Source organism: Saccopteryx leptura, chromosome 6 (genome assembly GCF_036850995.1).
Source record: "Saccopteryx leptura isolate mSacLep1 chromosome 6, mSacLep1_pri_phased_curated, whole genome shotgun sequence".
NCBI classification, from domain to species: Eukaryota; Metazoa; Chordata; class Mammalia; order Chiroptera; family Emballonuridae; genus Saccopteryx; species Saccopteryx leptura.
This window is the reverse complement of record NC_089508.1, coordinates 28,375,384-28,394,464: the sequence shown is the minus strand read 5'-3', so window position 1 is coordinate 28,394,464 and position 19,081 is coordinate 28,375,384. Positions and strand designations below refer to the sequence as shown.

Sequence of the window (19,081 nt, the reverse complement as noted above, 5' to 3'; positions counted from 1 at the left end):
AGGTGGGGGGGAGAGTGAAACATAGATCTGTTGTTTCACCTATCCATGCATTCCCTGGTTGACTCCTGCATGTGCCCTGACTGGGGATCAAACCTACAACCCAGGAACATCAGGATGATGTTGCAACCAACTAGCTATCCAGCCAGGGCAGGATGATTGATTGACTGATTTATAGAAAGGTTTTATTGCTTGACCAGGAGGTAGCACAGTGGATAGAACACCAGCTTGAGATGCTGAGGACCCAGGTTTGAAAGCCAGAGGGTGCAGGCTTGAGCCCCAGCTCATTCACCAGCTTGAGTGCAGGGTCGCTGGCTTAAGCGTGGGATCATAGATATGACTGCATGGTTGCTGGCTTGAAGCCCAAGGTCACTGGCTTGAGCCTAAGGCTGCTGACTTGAGCAAGGGTCACTGGCTTACCTACAGGCCCCCCCTCGCCCCAGGGCAAGGCACATACGAAAAAGCAATTAATGAACAACTAAGGTGCTGCAATGAAGAATGCTTCTCATCTCTCTCCCTTCCTGTCTGCCTCTCTATCTCTCTTTCTCTCACTTAAAAATTTTACTTATTGATTTTAGAGAGAGGAGAGAGAGAGAGAATGGTGGTGTAGGAGCAAGAAGCATGTAGTAGTTGCTTTTCATATGTGCCCTGACCAAGCAAACCCAGGGTTTTGAACCAGTGACCTCAGCATTCCAGGTTGATGCTTTATCCACTGTGCCACCACAGGTCAGGCAGGATAATTTCTTTTAAGAAATTTGGTGGCCCTGGCTGTTTAGCTCAGTTGGTTAAGAGCATCATCCCTAAACAACAAGGTTCCAGGTTTGTTCCAGGCTCGATGCCTGGTCAGAGCACACACAGGAAGCAACTAATGAATGTCAGAGTGAGTGGAACAACAAATGAATGATTCCCTTACTGTGCCCTTCTCTCTCCCTTCCTCTGTCCTAAAACAAACAAACAAACAAACAAACAAACAAACAAAAAATTAAGCCCTGGCCAGATAGCTTAGTTGGTTAAAGCGTCATCCTAAAGCAAGGAAGTTGTCAGTTCCATTCTCAGGTCAGAGCACATACAAGAGCAGCTCCATATTCCTGTCTCACTCTCAGAAAACAAAACAAAACAAAAACAAAAAGCAATTTGGAGTACCATTACCAAAGACACAAATAAGTATTAGATCAACTGAAACAACAAATGTTTACTACAGGAAAGTTAGCCAACTGTTGCTTGAGACAACTCTCTTCTTCAAGTTTTGTTTTATTATATAAGGAACACATGGCCCTTTCCAGGTTGCTCAGTTGGTTGGAGCATTGTCCCAATAACTAAGGTTGTGGTTGTTCTCCCATCAGGGCACATACAAGTATCAACCAGTGAATGCACGGATGAATGGAACAACAAATTGATGTTTCTCTTTCCCTTCCTCTCTCTCTAAAAATCAATCAATCAACCAATAAAAAAAAATAATACAAGGATTAGTATACAATATTTCTAACAACATAAAGGGATACTACAGAATAAATAACCTGAGAGGATTTGTGTTCATGCCCTGTGGTGGTGAAAAAAAGAGCAATTGCTCTTTTCATCTGCAAAATTAGCATTTGACTAGCACTTTACTGAATAAGATATGTTTACATACATTAGCTAATTTAGTTCTTGAAATAGCTCTGGGGATTAGGTGTTATTTAAGCACCCCTCAATGGTAAAGAAACCTAGCAGGCAGAAAAATAGATGCAAAATTTAGATGGTGGTACTAATGATACAGCCTTTCCCATGTCTCTCACTGCATTTTATTTTCTGTTGGTACTCATCACATGTAACCATTTCTTTTATTTAACAAATATTTATTGTGCACCAACTATGTACTGGGCATTATTCTAGGCCCTGAGGATACAGAAATGAACAAAACAATTTCCATACCCCTTAAATTTACATTCTAGTGAGATAAGGACTATAAAAAAAAATGTAGTACAGTAGGTGGTGATTTGTGCTATAGGAAATACAGGAACTGTTTATGTGTTTCAATTTTATATACAGTGATCAAACTTGTCACCTGTTCTGCGATGTTTGCAGCTCCTCCAGGACCGTAATAAAATCTCACTCCCATTTTGCATACTCCCTGCACTTAACCCAGCACCGATCACTTATGGAGAATTTTCATATTGAATAAGTTATAAGCCTTCTGAGAATCAAGCAGTTGGGAAACAAAGACCTGTAAATAGATATTGACCATTAAGTCCATAAATTGAATAATCTAGTCGCGCGATTAGCTTTTTTCATTAATCGAATTAGCAAAGTTCTTTCTTGCATGTTTACGTGACAGAACGAAAGCTGTGTTAAATGTTCCAAGGTTGGTTTGGGTATTTCAAACATCTAGCTACCTCTTTGGCCCTACCAGTGAGCATAAACTCTTGTATGTGTATGCACTTGCACTTAAAAACAAAACAAAACAACACAACAAACCACCCAGGTCTGTTCTCCTGGTATTAAGAGTAGTTTTCTAGAGAAAGATCAGCCCTTGGGGTTTCTACTGAGGTGCTAGCTGGGGGCCCAGTTACCAGACTATCGAACCTCAATGAATCACAAAGCAAGGATCATAATCCCCGAAACAAACTACAAAAAGTGAGAAACGCCCCAACACCGGTCGCTCCTAGTCCAGCTGGAACCTTGACCTCAAGATGGCGTCGCGTAGTCACAAGATTCAATCAGCTCCAATCAAAAATGGCAGGGTGGGTCGTAATTTACGGCTCGAACCTTCCTAGTCTCTACTAGGCTCTCCCTCTCTATGGTTGTTCGCGGGGCGTGGTGATCAAGGGCCAACAGTGAAGGCTATCTATATGCGTCTTCTCTATGGTGCTCCTCCCCACTCCCCCAGCCGCAGTGCACGCCGGGCAAGAGGAAGACCTCCAGAAGCTCCCCGCGCAGCGCGGCTGTGTTTGCGTTGCGGCCTGTGCGAGTAGTCGCTTCGGAACCAGTCTCCCCGTGAGCGGCGCGGAGAAACCTCGAAGCGGTGGATCCCTATCGTAACCTGGAATACAGAGAACCACGAAGACAGTTCCGTTTCCTCAGCGGCGGGTGAGTTCGCGCCTGTGAACGCGTGTGGAAACCGGGTACCTCAGCTGGGGGAGGAAGGAAAGCCGGGGAGGCTCCGAAAGGGCCGGGGTGGGAACGGGGGAGAAGAGGGGAACTGGGTGGGGGAGGGGGCGGGCACGAGGTTTGGGTTTCTTCACTTCTCCGAGGCCTCGAAAACCAGTGGGCCTAGCGGGAGCCCGTGGAGGCCGGACCTACCTTCTGCCGGAGCTTTCCTCCTCGCATTGTCGCCCGCTTTCCCTTTTCCTTTCACGGCAGTCCCCGGTGAATCCCGTCGGCTCGTTTTGGGATCCACGTCTGCCACAGTACGATCTGTCTACCCCTGGGGAGCCCTTCTCTGAGGCCCATTTCCCACCCGAGCCCGCGGAACCCGGCGGTAGAGGTTCCGGGGCCTAGGTCTCCCTTGGCCTAGGCTCTGCCTGGAGGCCAGTCGGCCTCCACCCTTTTTAGAGAGGTGTGCTGGCCGCCAACGGACTCCTCTCGCCTCTTCTTGGGTCGTCCGGAGCTCTCCCCTACGTGAGCCCCTCCCCCCATCCAGATAACGCCTACCTTTTGGGGCGCCCTCCTAGCTTACTGGTCTCAGACCGTGGTGAGTATTGTGGTCCTGCCCCCTCCCTCCATTGGAGGTGGCAGTAAGTCAGCTACCTCTCCATTCATTCTAGGCGTTGACCACGCTCCACACTGTAATGTGTTACTGCTTTCTCACCCTTCTGTGGTCTTCAGTACTCCGTTTTAAATACATTTTTCGAAATCTAGAAGGAAGAAGAAGAGTATTTTGAATTATGTAATACGGATTTATATTGCCATGCAAGAGCCATTTTGATACTGGGCAGAGTGGAGTGGACCAAAAGGAGGGAAGAGATTGGACTTTTTATTTTTTATTTTTTTATGCTGGACCGCTATAGTGTGAAGTACTCTGAATTCGGTAGTTGGCAGTAGTGTATAAACAACTTTTATATTGTCTTGGGAGCTTTGATTTTAAAAGATGGTTTCCAAAAACATTCAGAAGTCTAGAAAGGAATTCAGTTGGTCATCAGGTGCGCAGGATTCAAGTAGATACTGTACATTCTAACTTTAGCTTAGAACGTTTGTCGCCTTCATCTGTAAAATAAGGGTTATAATAGTAACCCACCTCATAGATTTTTCGGATTGGAAATTGAGAAGAAGGTATGTAAAATCCTTAGTATAATGCCCAAATAACAAAAATGTTTAGTCCATGTTAACAGGTATGATAATTTTATTAAATAATTTATCTTCTTGGACTTAACAAATTTACTCTTGGTCCTCAGAGAGAGTGTGAGAATCATAGCACCTTTTTTTTTTTTTTTTTTTTAGATTTTATTTATTCATTTTTATTAGAGAGAGAGGGAGAGAGAGAGAGAGAACAAGGGGAGGAGCAGGAAGCATCAACTCCCATATGTGCCTTGACCAGGCAAGCCCAGGGTTTTGAACCGGCGACCTCGGCATTCCAGGTCGACGCTTTATCCACTGCGCCATCACAGGTCAGACAGAATCATAGCACTTTTAAGAAGAAAATGTTTTTATTGTCCAACTTTTGCATATAGGCACCATATATTAATGATAGTTTGACTATTTTTGGTTTGTTTTGGTTTTATTCCTTTGTGTTAAGACTTTTTTTTTTTAATAAGGAGCTATTTTATTTTATTTTTTTTTAAATATTTTATTTATTGATTTTTAGAGAGAGGGGAGAGTGAGAGAGAGAAGAGGGAGGAGCAGGAAGCATCAACTCCCATACGTGCCTTGACCAGGCAAGCCCAAGGTTTCGAACTGGCAGCCTCAGTTTTCCAGGTTGACGCTTTATCCCACTGCACCACTACAGGTCAGGCTGGTTAAGACTCTTAATTTAAAAATTTTTTTAGTGAGAGGAGGGGAGGCAGAGACAGACTCCCACATGTGCCTCAACCAGGATCCACCTGACATGCCCACTAGGGGCTGATGCTCTGCCCAGCTGGGACCCTTGCTCCGTTGCAACCTGAGCCATTTTAGCACCTGAGGCAAGGCCACAGTGCCATCCTCAGCGCCCGGGCCAACTTGCTCCAGTGGAGACTTGATTTGGGGAGGGGAGGGGAGGAAGAGAGAGAGAGAGAGAAGTGAGAGGGGGAGGAGTGGAGAAGCATATGGGCGCTTCTCCGTGTGTCCTGACCGGAAGTCAAACCTGGGACTTAACACCTGCCCTGCTGACACTTGACCACTGAGCCAACCGGCCACAGCCAAGACCAGGGGTAGTCAAGCTTTTTATACTTATTGCCCACTTTTGTATCTCTCTTGGTAGTAAAATTTTCTAACTGCCCACCGGTTCCACAGTAATGGTGATTTATAAAGTAGGGAAGTAACTTTACAAAATTTATAAAGCAGAGTTACAGCAAGTTAAAGCATATAATAATAATTACTTACCAAGTGCTTTATGTCAGATTTTTGCTAAATTTGGCTGAATAAATCTTTATAAAACAACTTACTATAGTTAAATCTTTTTATTTATACTTTGGTTGCTCTGCTACCACCCACCATGAAAGCTGGAACGCCCACTAGTGGGCAGTAGGGACCAGGTTGACTACCACTGGCCAAGACTCAGTATATTTAAAAAAATAAGTCCGTTTTAACATTGGTAACTACTTCCAATCTAATACAACTTTGGATTTTCAAGTTACTTTTTTTGTCCACAAATTAGTTATATGCTTTTTTTATACTTAATTATATACATTATTTAGGGGAACATTATATTAACTATCTTATGACATTGGAAGCAAAAGTAATCATTAAACCTTTTATAAAGTCTTACAAAAACATTCCGTGTATTTTTTAACCTCTGGATAGTCTTGATACTACTGCCATTCATAATTTTAATTCCTCAAAGTTTTTGAAAAGCTTTTTTCTGCTTTTAAAATTTTTTTTTGAAAATAAAAAAATGGTATTTCAACTAACCAGAATTAGTGATACTGCTTTTTAAATTTGTATTTTGACATAATTTCAAACTTCAAAAAAGTTAAGAATAGTACAAAGAATTCTCAGGTTTCACCCAGATGACCCAAATGTTTGCTTTATCCTCCCCCCTTTCCTCCATAGTTTTCTTCTAAAATATTTTGCTAGTAAGTTGCGTATGTAGTGTTTCTTAACCCATAAATGTATATTTTGTAAAAACAAGGACATTCTCATATTTAAAGAGTCAATGATCAAAATCAGGAAATATTGATACAATATTATCTAATCTGTAGATCTTAATTGGATTTTGCCTGAAATTGTCCTGAATTGGTGTTGCCTTTTTAAAGCTTATTAAAGTGTAGTTGACGAAATTCAGCCATTGTAAATTTACAAGTAGATAATTTTTAGCAAATGTACAGAGTTGTGTAACCATTACCCCAAAGGATCCCTCTTTCCTGTTTACAAGTCACTTTCTGTACCTACCCCAACTCCAGACTATCACTAAAATTTCTCTGAAGATAATACTGCTTTTTAATCATTGAAAATGGTAAAACAGCAAAGTGGAAGACTCAATATGAAAAGCTTCCTTTTGGGGGACTTGAATGAAACACTTTTCACATGTATGAAAAGCTTTCCTGTAGAAGAAACTTTTGGTTAAGCATTTCCTATTTGGATATGGAACATTTTTTCCTAGGAATAGTTTTTGAAGTCTCCAGGTCTGTGGAAATTCAGTTTTGAGGGGCTTGCTCTTCTTGGACTGGGGCAGTTATATCAGTCCATTGTATCTTGCCAGGTTATAAGCAGAGCAGTAAATAGCGCATGTTACACTAATCGTTTATATTTAGTGTAGAACCACTGGACTGGCTGTATAACTTTGTAACTTAAAAGTTGCTCTTTCAGAACTAATATAAATAATACTTAGAAAAGAACCTGGTACATATTTAGAGCTAGATATTTACAAATATTGATCGACTTAGACCTATGCAACTTACAACCATTGGACATTACGACCACAATCGCTAGCCACGACTGACTGCTCCACCTCTGGCAGCACAAGTATTGCCCAGCTGGGCGTCCGACAGTGCGGACCAGCTTCCAGCAGCACTACCATCTCCGTGTGCACCATTTCAACTGTTATCCCAGACTCGGTACAGAAATTTGTGTTTTGTGTCTTGGATATTTTTCATCAACCCCTCCCCCCCCCCAAGATGTCTACCAAGAAGAGGAAATTGTCTTTGCAAATATTAAACCAGTTGTACTGGTCATGCAGTGTTTTACTTAAACCTGACGAATGTAAAAATAAGAAAATGGTGTAGAGATGATACAAATGGCATAAAGTGAACAAAGAAAATTATGATAAAATATGACTTAAAGATTTTTATAACATCATTTCACAGTACTGTACATATAGCCTACTCAACTTACGACCAAATCGTGTTATGATGGGTCTGTCTGAACCAATCGTGGTCGTAAAGTCGAGCACTAGCTGTATTGAGTGAAGGAAGATGTACTAGAGTGTTTGCCGAGGAGAGTTTATTGGTTCATTTGCCTTTTAGCATTTCAGAAATTTGGCACACAGTGGTTAGCCTATAAATCTATACTTGGTAAAATATTGTGTTTCTATTGGGATAACTAATGGAGAAATGCTTATAAACAGTAATAGTATTCTTGGAAGTGCAAGAAAAAAATAGTGGTTTAAAAGAGTAAAGTGAAAAAGAAAAGTAGAATGCATGCGTATGTTGAGTGGTAGAGATAAATCTTATTTAGAAGTTGTTTTTTGGGGGGGAGATTAATTTACTGAAATAAAATTAACATGCAAAATGCATCCATTTTAGTTTTAGTGAATTTTGACATGCATAAACCTATATGAAAATTGCCACACCAGAGATAAGGAACACTTCCATCATAGGTGCTTGTTTTTCTTACTTTTTACTTAGCAGGTGAAAATGCTTTGAACCTTCTAAAAGTGGAGCACTACTATTCCAATATTTTTTATGTGCTATTTAACTTTTTTCAGTGCTAATACAGTTAACCTCTCCATCTCTTTTTTTCTTAAATCCCAACGCATTTCCTCAACTATTGGCTACCTTCATTAGTATATCCGGAATCTAACAGCTTGTTACCACTTTCACCATACCACCTGTTCAGGCCACCCTTTCTTGTCTGGATTGTTGTAATAGTGTTTTACTTAGACTCTTGATCTCCAGTCTGACCTTTTTTTTTTTCCTACAGAGACAGAGAGAGAGTCAGAGAGAGGAATAGACAGGGACAGACAGACAGGAACGGAGAGAGATGTGAAGCATCAATCATCAGTTTTTTGTTGCGACACACTTTAGTTGTTCATTGATTGCTTTCTAACTTATGCCTTGACTGTGGGTCTTCAGCAGACCGAGTAACCTCTTGCTTGAGCCAGCCACCTTGGGTCCAAGCTGGTGAGCTTTGCTCAAACCAGATGAGTTTGCGCTCAAGCTGGTGACCTTGGGGTCTGGAACCTGGGCCTTCCGCATCTTAGTCCGATGCTCTATCCACTGTGCCACCGCCTGGTCAGACTCTAGTCTTATCTTAACACCACTGTTAACATATAAGTAAAATGAAAAAACCTTTAATGTTTTCCAACTTATTCAGAGGAAAAACAAATTCTTTACAGTGGCCTTACAGAGCCCTATACTCTGAAGGCCTTCCCCAAGTAGGTAATACTCGGTATTTATCTCTGACTTTTCTCTCATACTCTTCTCTAGTTGTTGACCTTGCTATTTCTCTTGTGAACACTCCATGCCCACCTCTGGCTCTTTGTATTTACTGTTTTCTTTGCTTGGAAGTCTTGCCTGTAGATATTAATAGGCCTTCCTATCTCAGCCTTTTTCAAGTCTTTGTTCAAATGTCATCTTGGAGAGGCCTGACCATTGTATTTAAAATAAAGCACTTCCTAGCCCTCTTCCTAACTTCATAGTACAAAGTAGCTATCAACTTTGAATGTTTATATAATTTATTTGGGAGTAATACAGTTTATCAACTATAGGTAATAACATCTGATAAGCTTTGCTTATGGTTATAAAAGTTCAGTATTATTTTTACATAAAAATAAAACTTTATGTTGAAATAAGTGGTTGAGACTCTAATTTTGGGATGTCTGAAGTATCATGTATATGTATGAGAGTTCACCAGAAATTTTTGTTTTCTGAATTTCCATAGAAGGGCCATTATCTTATGAAGATTACCTCTGCCTTTCAGCCTATGAATAAGCAAGTTTTGAACAGTTCACAGTAAAAGGGAAATATTTCATAGAAAAATTAGAAGTGAATGGAGTGGTTATATTGGCATAAACTAAATTAAGCATATAATCTAGTCAATGTTTAACAGAATGAAGTACATATTTAAAAACTAGGAAGTATTGTTTAAACACCAAAAACAGGTTTTTTTGTTTTTGTTTTTTAATTTTATTCATTTTAGAGATGAGGGAGAGAGAGAGATAAGGGGGGAGGAGCAGGAAGCATCAACTCCCATCTGTGCCTTGACCAGGCAAGCCCAGGGTATTGAACCAGTGATCTCAACGTTCCAGGTAGAACCTTTATCCACTGCGCCACCACAGGTCAGGCACTAAAACGAAGGTTTTACAAGAAATAATATTAATATATAATATTTTGGGGAAATGATTCTAAATATGAATTTGTGGCCCAGTCCTTATAACTGTTGTGAGGCTGGGCATTAGGTCATTGCTAGCATACTACCTGGCACATGAAAGCTTCTTTATAAATTTGTTTAATAAGATCCTCAGAGTTCACTTTTTTTACTGATTCATTCATTTATTCAACAGGTATTAATACCAACTGCCCTCCTCAGAAAAGTGCTGAGATATAGAATATTATAATAGAAGAGCTTCTGTAAGTAGACAGTAGCCCTCTCTTTTTAATTTTTTTTTTTTTTTTTGCTTCTGCTTTAAAAGGAGATACACTCTTGCCTTATAAAATATTTGTTTTTATTTTTGGGCAAAAGTATTTAAATGGATTACTTAAAATATATAGCACATTTACAGTCTTAAATTAGTTGCAGTTTTTCTTTTTAATTTATCCTAATACCCGCTTACTGTTAAGTTTTTTTTCATTTTAGAGGGGGAGGAGATAGAAGGGGGAAGGAGTAGGAAACATCAACTCCCATATGTCCCTTGACCAGGCAAGCCAAGGGGTTTCAAACTGGTGACCCTCAGTGTTCCAGGTCGACGCTTTATCCACTGCACTACCACAGGTCAGGCAATTTTCTTTTTTAGAGAAATTTAGGGGCAGGGAGGAAGAAAGGGGGTAGAAGTGGGAAGCATCAACTTGTAGTAGTTGTATCCTGTATGTGGCTTGACCCTGCAAGTCCAGGGTTATGAACCGGCGACCTCAGAGTTCCAGGTCGATGCTTTATCCACGGCGCTACCACAGGTCAGGCCCTGCTTATTATTTTGAAGCTTATTATTTGAAGGTATTTCCAGTACCTTATTTGCCAAGTGTATGAAATTAACCTAGGGATTTATTTTACCTGTAAAGCTTTCTAAATATCTTAAGTGTATTGTTTTCCGAAATTGAAGTTTACATTTTATAGAATATTTTATTACACTAAGTAAAATCAAAAGAACACAAGGAAAAACAGCTGTGAGCACAAAGGACATGCTTTTCTAAGACTTTTAAAGTAGTATCTAATAAACAGATAAAAAGATACTTAACCTACCTCATCAATGATCAAGGAAATACAAACTGTAATGAGGATTTTTCACTTATTAGATTGTTATAATTTAAACACTGGTTTACTCTAGCCATGCTGAGGATGAAGAACGAGTATACCCATATACAAGTGGTGGTAGTATAAATCTGTACACTAGTTTCTGAGGATGATTTGGCAGAAAAGTGTGGCTGCATATAGTACTAATCTGTATTATAAAATTACTTGCACAGGTGCATAGAATTACATGTCCAATTTGCCATGTTCAGCATTATTTGTAAGAAGTAAAATGTGGAGCCAACCATCAATGTTGCTTGAATTGTTATTGTATGTCTATATAATAGTTAACTGCCTTATAAAGAATGCAATAGAACTTTATGAATTGGCATAAAGAGATGTAAATGATAAGGAGGGAGAACGTGTGTAACAATATAGTATGATTATATTGTTTGCAGAAAAACAAATGATTATGTTAGTTTATGTGTAGAAAGATTTTTAGAAGAATACAACAATATGTATACCAAACTTGGGATTAGGGGGCGAGGAAGTAGAAGACATGCACTTTTTATCTTCTCTCTTCTGAAGGGTGAGTAAAAACATTTATAAAACAAAAAAAGAAAATAGTAGAGATTAACATTTTAAAAAACTAACAACTCTAAACTCCTTCAGTTATAGAACATTGCTGGAAGAAATTTTCCCAGCGGAAATACATGGGATCAGATCACTGCTTTTTAGTGGCATCATGGATAAGAGATCAACCTACTTATTTTGGCTGTTTTTGGAAGCCACCTAGGACATTCTAATATTTTTCTACTTTTTCCAATATATGTGGAATATATAGAGCAAAATATAAAATTTGAGGGGAGGAAAGTCTTAGATATTTAAATATCTAAAAATATTATATTTAAAAACATTTTAAAAATTATATTTAAAAAATTATATTTAAAAACTAATTTTCTTTAAAGTAGTAATATCACAAACCACGATGAAGCAGTTCAGTATGTTCTAGTTTTTGTTTTTATTTTTATTTATTTATTTTAAATGAGAAGAGGGAGGATAATGAGACAGACTCCTGTATGCATCCCAACCAGTATTGCCCAAGCAACCCCCGTCTGGGTGGGGCCGGTGGGGCCGATGCTTGAATCAATAGACTTATCCTCGGCACCTGAGGCCCAAGCTCAGACCAACCGAGCCATCCTTAGCACCCAGGCCCGACACTCAAACCAGTTGAGCCACTGGCTATGGGGTGTTCTAGTTTTTAAAAATTAAATACTAGCATCTTTCTGAATTTCTTTTAAAAATGTTTAACGAGTTTGCTTTTAACTTTAAGCAAAATTATGACTTTTATTGTTAAGATTTTGACTTTTTTCATTGTTACAATTTTTTTAAAAATTTTTTTACAGAGACAGAGACAGTGAAGGATAGACAGGGACAGACAGACAGGAACGGAGAGATGAGAAGCATCAATCATTAGTTTTTCGTTGCACATTGTGACACCTTAGTTGTTCATTGATTGCTTTCTCATATGTGCCTTGACCATGGGCCTTCAGCAGACCGAGTAACCCCTTGCTTGAGCCAAGCCACGCTCAAGCTGGCGACCTCGGGGTCTTGGACCTGGGTCTTCCGCATCCCAGTCTGATGCTCTATCCACTGTGCCACCGCCTAGTCAGGCCATTGTTACAAAATTTTTTTTTTCCTTTTTTTTTTGTATTTCTTTGAAGCTGGAAACAGGAGAGACAGTCAGACAGACTCCCGCATGCGCCTGACTGGGATCCACCCGGCACGCCCACCAGGGGGAAACGCTCTGCTCTGCCCCTCCGTGTCGTCGCTATGTAGCGACCAGAACCACTCTAGCACCTGGGGCAGAGGCCAAGGAGCCATCCCCAGCGCCCGGGCCATCTTTGCTTCAATGGAGCCTCGGCTGTGGGAGGGGAAGAGAGAGACAGAGAGGAAGAAGAGGGGGAGGGGTGGAGAAGCAAATGGGCGCTTCTCCTGTGTGCCCTGGCCGGGAATCGAACCCGGGACTTCTGCACACCAGGCCGACGCTCTATCACTGAGCCAACCGGCCAGGGCCATTGTTACAAATTTTATGTTTTCTTTATATTTGGTTACTGTGTGACCTGATGTCAGGAGGTTCCCTCACTCTTCCCTACCCCCCAGGTTTGTAGTTCACTGAGACAATCATTTGTACTTGAGGAATTGGCCAGCACTGAGTTAATATAAATACTGTGTAACTTTGTAAATTAGTTTTCACAAAGATACTGATACGTATATTAAAAAAGAAGGCATCAGATCACTTTTTAAAAATATAAGACACTTTCCTGGATTCTGAGTTTGATTTTAAAAAGAGTCATTGATATTTGGTATTTAATTTTTGGATATTAACTGAACCTCAAAATTTTTTTCTTCCTTTATATGTATTCCCATATGATTGTAGGAGTCTATCCTGAACTTAGATCGTGTACATTTTGGGAACTTATTTTAGAAAAGATCTAAGTTTTAAAAATTCTCAATGGACAGACAAAGAAAAGAGGGTCTTTGCCAACTCCTTTGGGTAAGAAAACTTTAGAATTTTGCAGATACTCTAAAAATGAAGGCCATCAAACCAGGCATATGGAATTGTAAAGTTTTCAAATAAAATGATGTGTCATGATTTCTTTTTTTAGACTGCTGCAGTAAGAATGTCTTTCCCCCCTCATTTGAATCGCCCTCCTATGGGAATCCCAGCACTCCCTCCAGGGATCCCACCCCCACAGTTTCCTGGCTTTCCTCCACCTGTACCTCCAGGTAAATTGTGAATGCTGTTGTTTTAACCCATACTTTTGTCTTTGCATTATGTACTTTAGGAAGATAATATGTATGTGATTGTGTTGGTAGTAAAGATGTCTGTTAACATTCTGGAAATATGATGGCTCATTTTCCTATGGCAGTAGTTTTCATATCTGGCTCAGTATAAATTCATTTGTGAAGTTTTGTTATTTTTAAAATGAAGTTCAAAAATCAAAAGGTATACAGTGAAAAATTTTTATCACATTCACACATAACTTGTTACCACTTTGTAGAAAGATGGAAACTAAGCAGGGTTACTAGTTTCTTCTTTGTTCTTCCAGATATTTCCTAATGGAGCGGTTCTCAACCTGTGTGTCACGACCCCGGCGGGGTCAAATGACCAAAACACAGGGTCGCCTAAAGCCATCGGAAAATACATATGTTGAGAACCGCTGTCCTAATGCATATTACAAGCCACTATAAGTATATGTTCTTTAGTTGATTCTTTTTTTTTCTTAAATTTTATTACTTTTAGAGAGAGGAAGGAGCCTGGACAGACTCGTTTGAACTTTTAAAGAGCAAATACTAAATGTAATATTTTCTCTCTCTTTCTTTTTAATGTTTTTATTTTATTGATTTTAGAGAGGAAGGGAGAGAAGGAGAGAGAGACAGGAACATTGAGCTGTTCCTGTATGTGCCGTGACCGGGGATCGAACTAGGCAACTTCTGCATTTCAGGATGATGCTCTAAACAACCAAGCTCTCCGGCCAGGGCTGTAAATGTAGCTTTTTCTCATGAGCACTATTCCAAATATAAATGGAAGTAGAAGACAATTGGGATATGTTTCTTTTAAGGCTACTCCCTGTATTTTTTATCTACTCCCTGCTTCTTTAAGATGAATCAGTAGATTGCAAAACTGTATTTACCGTATTCTTGCCTGGTTTGGTTGTTGCAATACTAATGTGGACATTTGTTTGTAGAGTGGTAATTCTGTCTGCAAAAGTGCAAAGCATTATTTCTTTCTTTTTTTTTTTTTTTTCCATTTTTCTGAAGCTGGAAACAGGGAGAGACAGTCAGACAGACTCCCGCATGCGCCCGACCGGGATCCACCCGGCACGCCCACCAGGGGTGAAGCTCTGCCCACCAGGGGGCGATGCTCTGCCCATCCTGGGCGTCGCCATATTGCGACCAGAGCCACTCTAGTGCCTGAGGCAGAGGCCACAGAGCCATCCCCAGCGCCCGGGCCATCTTTGTTCCAATGGAGCCTTGGCTGCGGGAGGGGAAGAGAGAGACAGAGAGGAAGGCGCGGTGGAGGGGTGGAGAAGCAAATGGGCGCTTCTCCTGTGTGCCCTGGCCGGGAATCGAACCCAGGTCCTTCGCACGCTAGGCCGACACTCTACCGCTGAGCCAACCGGCCAGGGCCAAAGCATTATTTCTGTCTAGGAAAGCATACTTGGGTGATATATCAGATTTATTTACTTACATATTTATTTATTTATTTTATTCATTTGTATTTTTTCCAAAGTGAGAAGCGGAGGTGAGAGAGGGGGAGGCAGGCAGACAGACTCCCGCATGCGCCCTATCAGGGATCCATCTGCATGCCCACCAGGGAGAGATGCTGCCCACCAGGGGGTGATGCTCGGCCCCTCTGGGGCATTGCACAGCTACAATCTGAGCCATTTTAGTGCCTGAGGCAGAGGCCATGGAGCCATCCTCAGCTCCCAGGCCAACTGCAAAGCCAATGGAGCCTTGGCTGCAGGAGGGGAAGAGAGAAACAGAGAGAGAGGAGAGGGGGAGGGGTGAAGAAGCAGATGGGCGCTTCTCCTGTGTGCCCTGGCCTGGAATTGAACCCAGGACTTCCACACGCCGGGCCAACGCTCTACTGCTGAGCCAACTGGCCAGGGCCCATAAATCAGATTTTAATTGTAGCTTATTCACTGCCTGCATGTGTGCTGTGTCAATAATTAAAAAAAAAGAAAAAGAAATAGTATACCAAATTAGTGCAGTAATTCAAGACCAAATACCTATGTAATGTATATTTTTCATTAAAAAGTAATGCGTGCAGCCTGTCCAGGCGGTAGCGCAGTGGATAGAGCGTCGGACTGGGATGCCGAGGACCCCGGTTCGAGACCCTGAGGTCACCAGCTTGAGCGCCGGCTCATCTGGTTTGAGCAAAGCTCACCAGCTTGGACCCAAGGTCGCTGGCTCGAGCAAGGGGGTTACTCTGTCTGCTAAGGCCCACGGTCAAGGCACATAGGAGAAAGCAATCAATGAATAATTAAGGTGTCATAACGAAAAACTAATGATTGATGCTTCTCATCTCTCTCTGTTCCAGTCTGTCTGTCCCTATCTGTCCCTCTCTCTGACTCTCTGTGTCTCTGTAAAACAAAAGTAATGCGTGCATATGTCAAAAGGGTTTGCCCTCACATTTTTTTTTTTTTTTTACAGAGGCAGAGATAGACAGGGACAGACAGACAGGAATGGAGAGAGATGAGAAGCGTCAATCATTAGTTTCTCGTTGCGCGTTGCGACTTCTTAGTTGTTCATTGATTGCTTTCTCACATGTGCCTTGACCATGGGCCTTCAGCAGACCGAGTAACCCCCTGCTGGAGCCAGCGACCTTGGGTCCAAGCTGGTGATCTCTTTGTTCAAGCCAGATGAGCCCGCGCTCAAGCTGGCGACCTCGGGGTCTCGAACCTGGGTCCTTCCGCATCCCAGTCCGACGCTCTATCCACTGCGCCACCACCTGGTCAGGCTCCCCTCACATTTTCTGAGAGTTCACTTCCCCAAAATAGACCTTTTTTAGTAGTTTCTAGTATATATAGCTGTCCAGAGTGAAATTTAGGTGTGAATTGATTAGTAGTAGTAGTTTTTTGGGGGCTTTTTTTTTTTTTTTTTTGTATTTTTCTGAAGTTGGAAATGGGGAGGCAGTCAGACTCCCGCATGAGCCCGACCGGGATCCACCCGGCACGCCCACCAGGGGGCGATGCTCTGCCCATCTGGGGTGTCGCTCTGTTGCAACCAGAGCCTTTCTAGCGTCTGAGGCAAAGGCCACAGAACCATCCTCAGCGCCTGGGCCATCTTTGCTCCAGTGGAGCCTTGGCTGCGGGAGGGGAAGAGAGAGACAGAGAGGAAACAGAGGGGGAGGGGTGGAGAAGCAGATGGGTGCTTCTCCTGTGTGCCCTGGCCGGGAATCGAACCCGGGACTCCCGCACGCCAGGCCGACGCTTGACCACTGAGCCAACCGGCCAGGGCCCAGGGCCTGGTTTTTACTTTTACTTGTAAAGGATTCATTAATACTACTGTTAACCTGTAAGTGAACCTGTATTTGTGAAAGTTGTTGGTTTTTCTTTTGTTTGTTTTATACCCTATGGATTGAGAAGAAGGGAGAGAGAGAGAGAAACAACTCTTTTCTTTTAGTTGTGCACCCATTGACTAGGGTCAAACTGGCAACTTTGTTGAACCAGCGACCTTAGTGCTCTGGGATGACACTTTATTTACTGTGCCACTGGCCAGGGTGAAAGTTGCTGGTTTTGAGGATACCGAATGTGAATAACTACCCACAATTTTTTTTATTATTTGTTTTATTATTATTATTATTTCTTGACAGAGTCAGAGAGGGATAGATAGGGACAGACAGACAGGAAGGGAGAGAGATGAGAAGCATCGAGGTTTTTTTTTTTTTTTTTTTTTTTTTTTTTTTTAAATTTTATTTTTTTATTTATTCATTTTTAGAGAGGAGCGAGAGAGGGAGAGAAAGGAGAGAGACAGAGAGAGAAGGGGGAGGAGCTGGAAGCATCAACTCCCATATGTGCCTTGACCAGGCAAGCCCAGGGTTTCGAACCGGCGACCTCAGCATTTCCAGGTCGACGCTTTATCCACTGCGCCACCACAGGTCAGGCAGCATCGAGTTTTTGTTGTGGCACTTTAGTTCATTGACTGCATTCTCATATGTGCCTTGACCGTGGGCCTTCAGCAGACCGAGTAACCCCTTGTTCAAGCCAGCGACCTTGGGTCCAAGCTGGTGAACTTTGCTCAAACCAGATGAACCCACACTCAAACTGGTGGCCTCAGGGTCTCGAACCTGGGTCCTTTGCATCCCAGTCCAACGCTCTATTCAATGTGCCAGCATCGGGTTAGGCTGATTATTTTTTACTATCCATATTTTAATACTCTTTAACCAAAAGCATGTTGTGGTAGCCTTTTTGCTTTTAAAATAGTTTTTTGTTTGTGCATATGCGTATGTGTGTGTGTGTGTGTATATATGTATGGCTTGTATGGATTGACCTGATAGCACATTGCAATTAAAAATAAGGTAGTCATCAATATGTCATTAGTCCTGCATTTCTACTTAAATGAACTGAACGAGGTTACTTGTCTGTGTGGCATTTAATTGATAATAGAATATAGTCTTAAATAATTGTGTGCTTACAACTCATTTTTGCTTTTTCCTTAGGAACCCCAATGATTCCTGTACCAATGAGCATTATGGCTCCTGCTCCAACTGTAAGTATAAGTTTAAGGAGAAGCGAGGTAATGTGGTAGTGATAGTACTTTTAAAGCTAAAAAATTTGATAAAGGTAGATAAATTATTATATATTTTTGTTTTTGTTTTTTTTACAGAGATAGAGCGAGAGTCAGAGAGAAGGATAGACAGGGACAGACAGACAGGAACGGAGAGATGAGAAGCATCAATCATTAGTTTCTCGTTGTGCATTGTGACACTTTAGTTTTTCATTGATTGTTTTCTCATATGTGCCTTGACTGCGGGCCTTCAACAGACCGAGTAACTCCTTGCTCGAGCCAGCGACCTTGGGCTCAAGCTGGTGAGCTTTTGCTCAAACCAGATGAGCCCGCGCTCAAGCTGGTGACCTCGAGGTCTCGAACCTGGGTCTTCCGCATCCCAGTCCGACGCTCTATCCACTGCGCCACCGCCTGGTCAGGCGATAAATTATTATTACTATTATTTTTTGTATTTTTCTGAAGTTGGAAACGGGGAGGTAGTCAGACAGACTCCTGCATGCGCCAACTGGGATCCACCCGGCACGCCCACCAGGGGGCGATGCTCTGCCCATCTGGGGCGTTGCTCTGTTGCAACCAGAGCCATTCTAGGCCACAGAGCCATCCTCAGCGCCCGGGGCAAACTTTGCTCCAGTGGAGCCTTGGCTGTAGAAGGGGAAGAGAGAGACAGAGAGGAAGCAGAGGGAGAGGGGTGGAGAAGCAGATGGGCGCTTCTCCTTTGTGCTCTGGCCGGGAATTGAACCCTGGACTCCTACACGCCAGGCGGACGCTCTACCACTGAGCCCACCGGCCAAGACCAGATAAATTATTTTAAGAGTTTAAAAGAGCCTGACCAGGGGGTGATGCAGTGGATAGAGCATCACACTGGGATGTGGAAGACCCAGGTTTGAGACCCCAATGTCGCCAGCTTGAGCACGGGCTCATCTGGTTTGAGCAAGGCTAACCAGCTTGAGCCCAAGGTCACTGGCTCGAGCAAGGTGTTACTGGGTCTGCTGTAGCTCCCCCCCCCCATCAAGGCACATATGAGAAATCAATCAGTGAACAACTAAGGAGCCACTATGAAGAATTGATGCTT

The 19,081-nt window shown here is 42.0% G+C and overlaps 1 protein-coding gene and 1 long non-coding RNA gene across 4 annotated transcripts in view; one reads left to right on the top strand and one right to left on the bottom strand.

Annotated features, from left to right (window-relative positions):
- LOC136407857 (uncharacterized) overlaps positions 1-3,547 on the bottom strand; it is a 29,030-nt gene extending 25,483 nt beyond the window's left edge. The window contains exon 1 of the long non-coding RNA XR_010752018.1: positions 3,277-3,547. This is a non-coding gene — a long non-coding RNA (uncharacterized lncRNA). The remainder of the gene's footprint in view (positions 1-3,276) is intronic.
- RBM25 (RNA binding motif protein 25) overlaps positions 2,866-19,081 on the top strand; it is a 57,081-nt gene continuing 40,865 nt past the window's right edge. The window contains exons 1-5 of one of the 3 annotated variants that reach the window (XM_066388413.1): positions 2,866-3,063; positions 9,833-9,899; positions 13,154-13,270; positions 13,383-13,503; positions 17,942-17,991. In XM_066388413.1, coding sequence (XP_066244510.1) covers positions 13,229-13,270; positions 13,383-13,503; positions 17,942-17,991 — 213 coding nt within the window. In that variant the 5' untranslated portion in view covers positions 2,866-3,063; positions 9,833-9,899; positions 13,154-13,228. The remainder of the gene's footprint in view (positions 3,064-9,832; positions 9,900-13,153; positions 13,271-13,382; positions 13,504-17,941; positions 17,992-19,081) is intronic. The other 2 variants (XM_066388415.1, XM_066388414.1) reach the window with 2 other exon arrangements.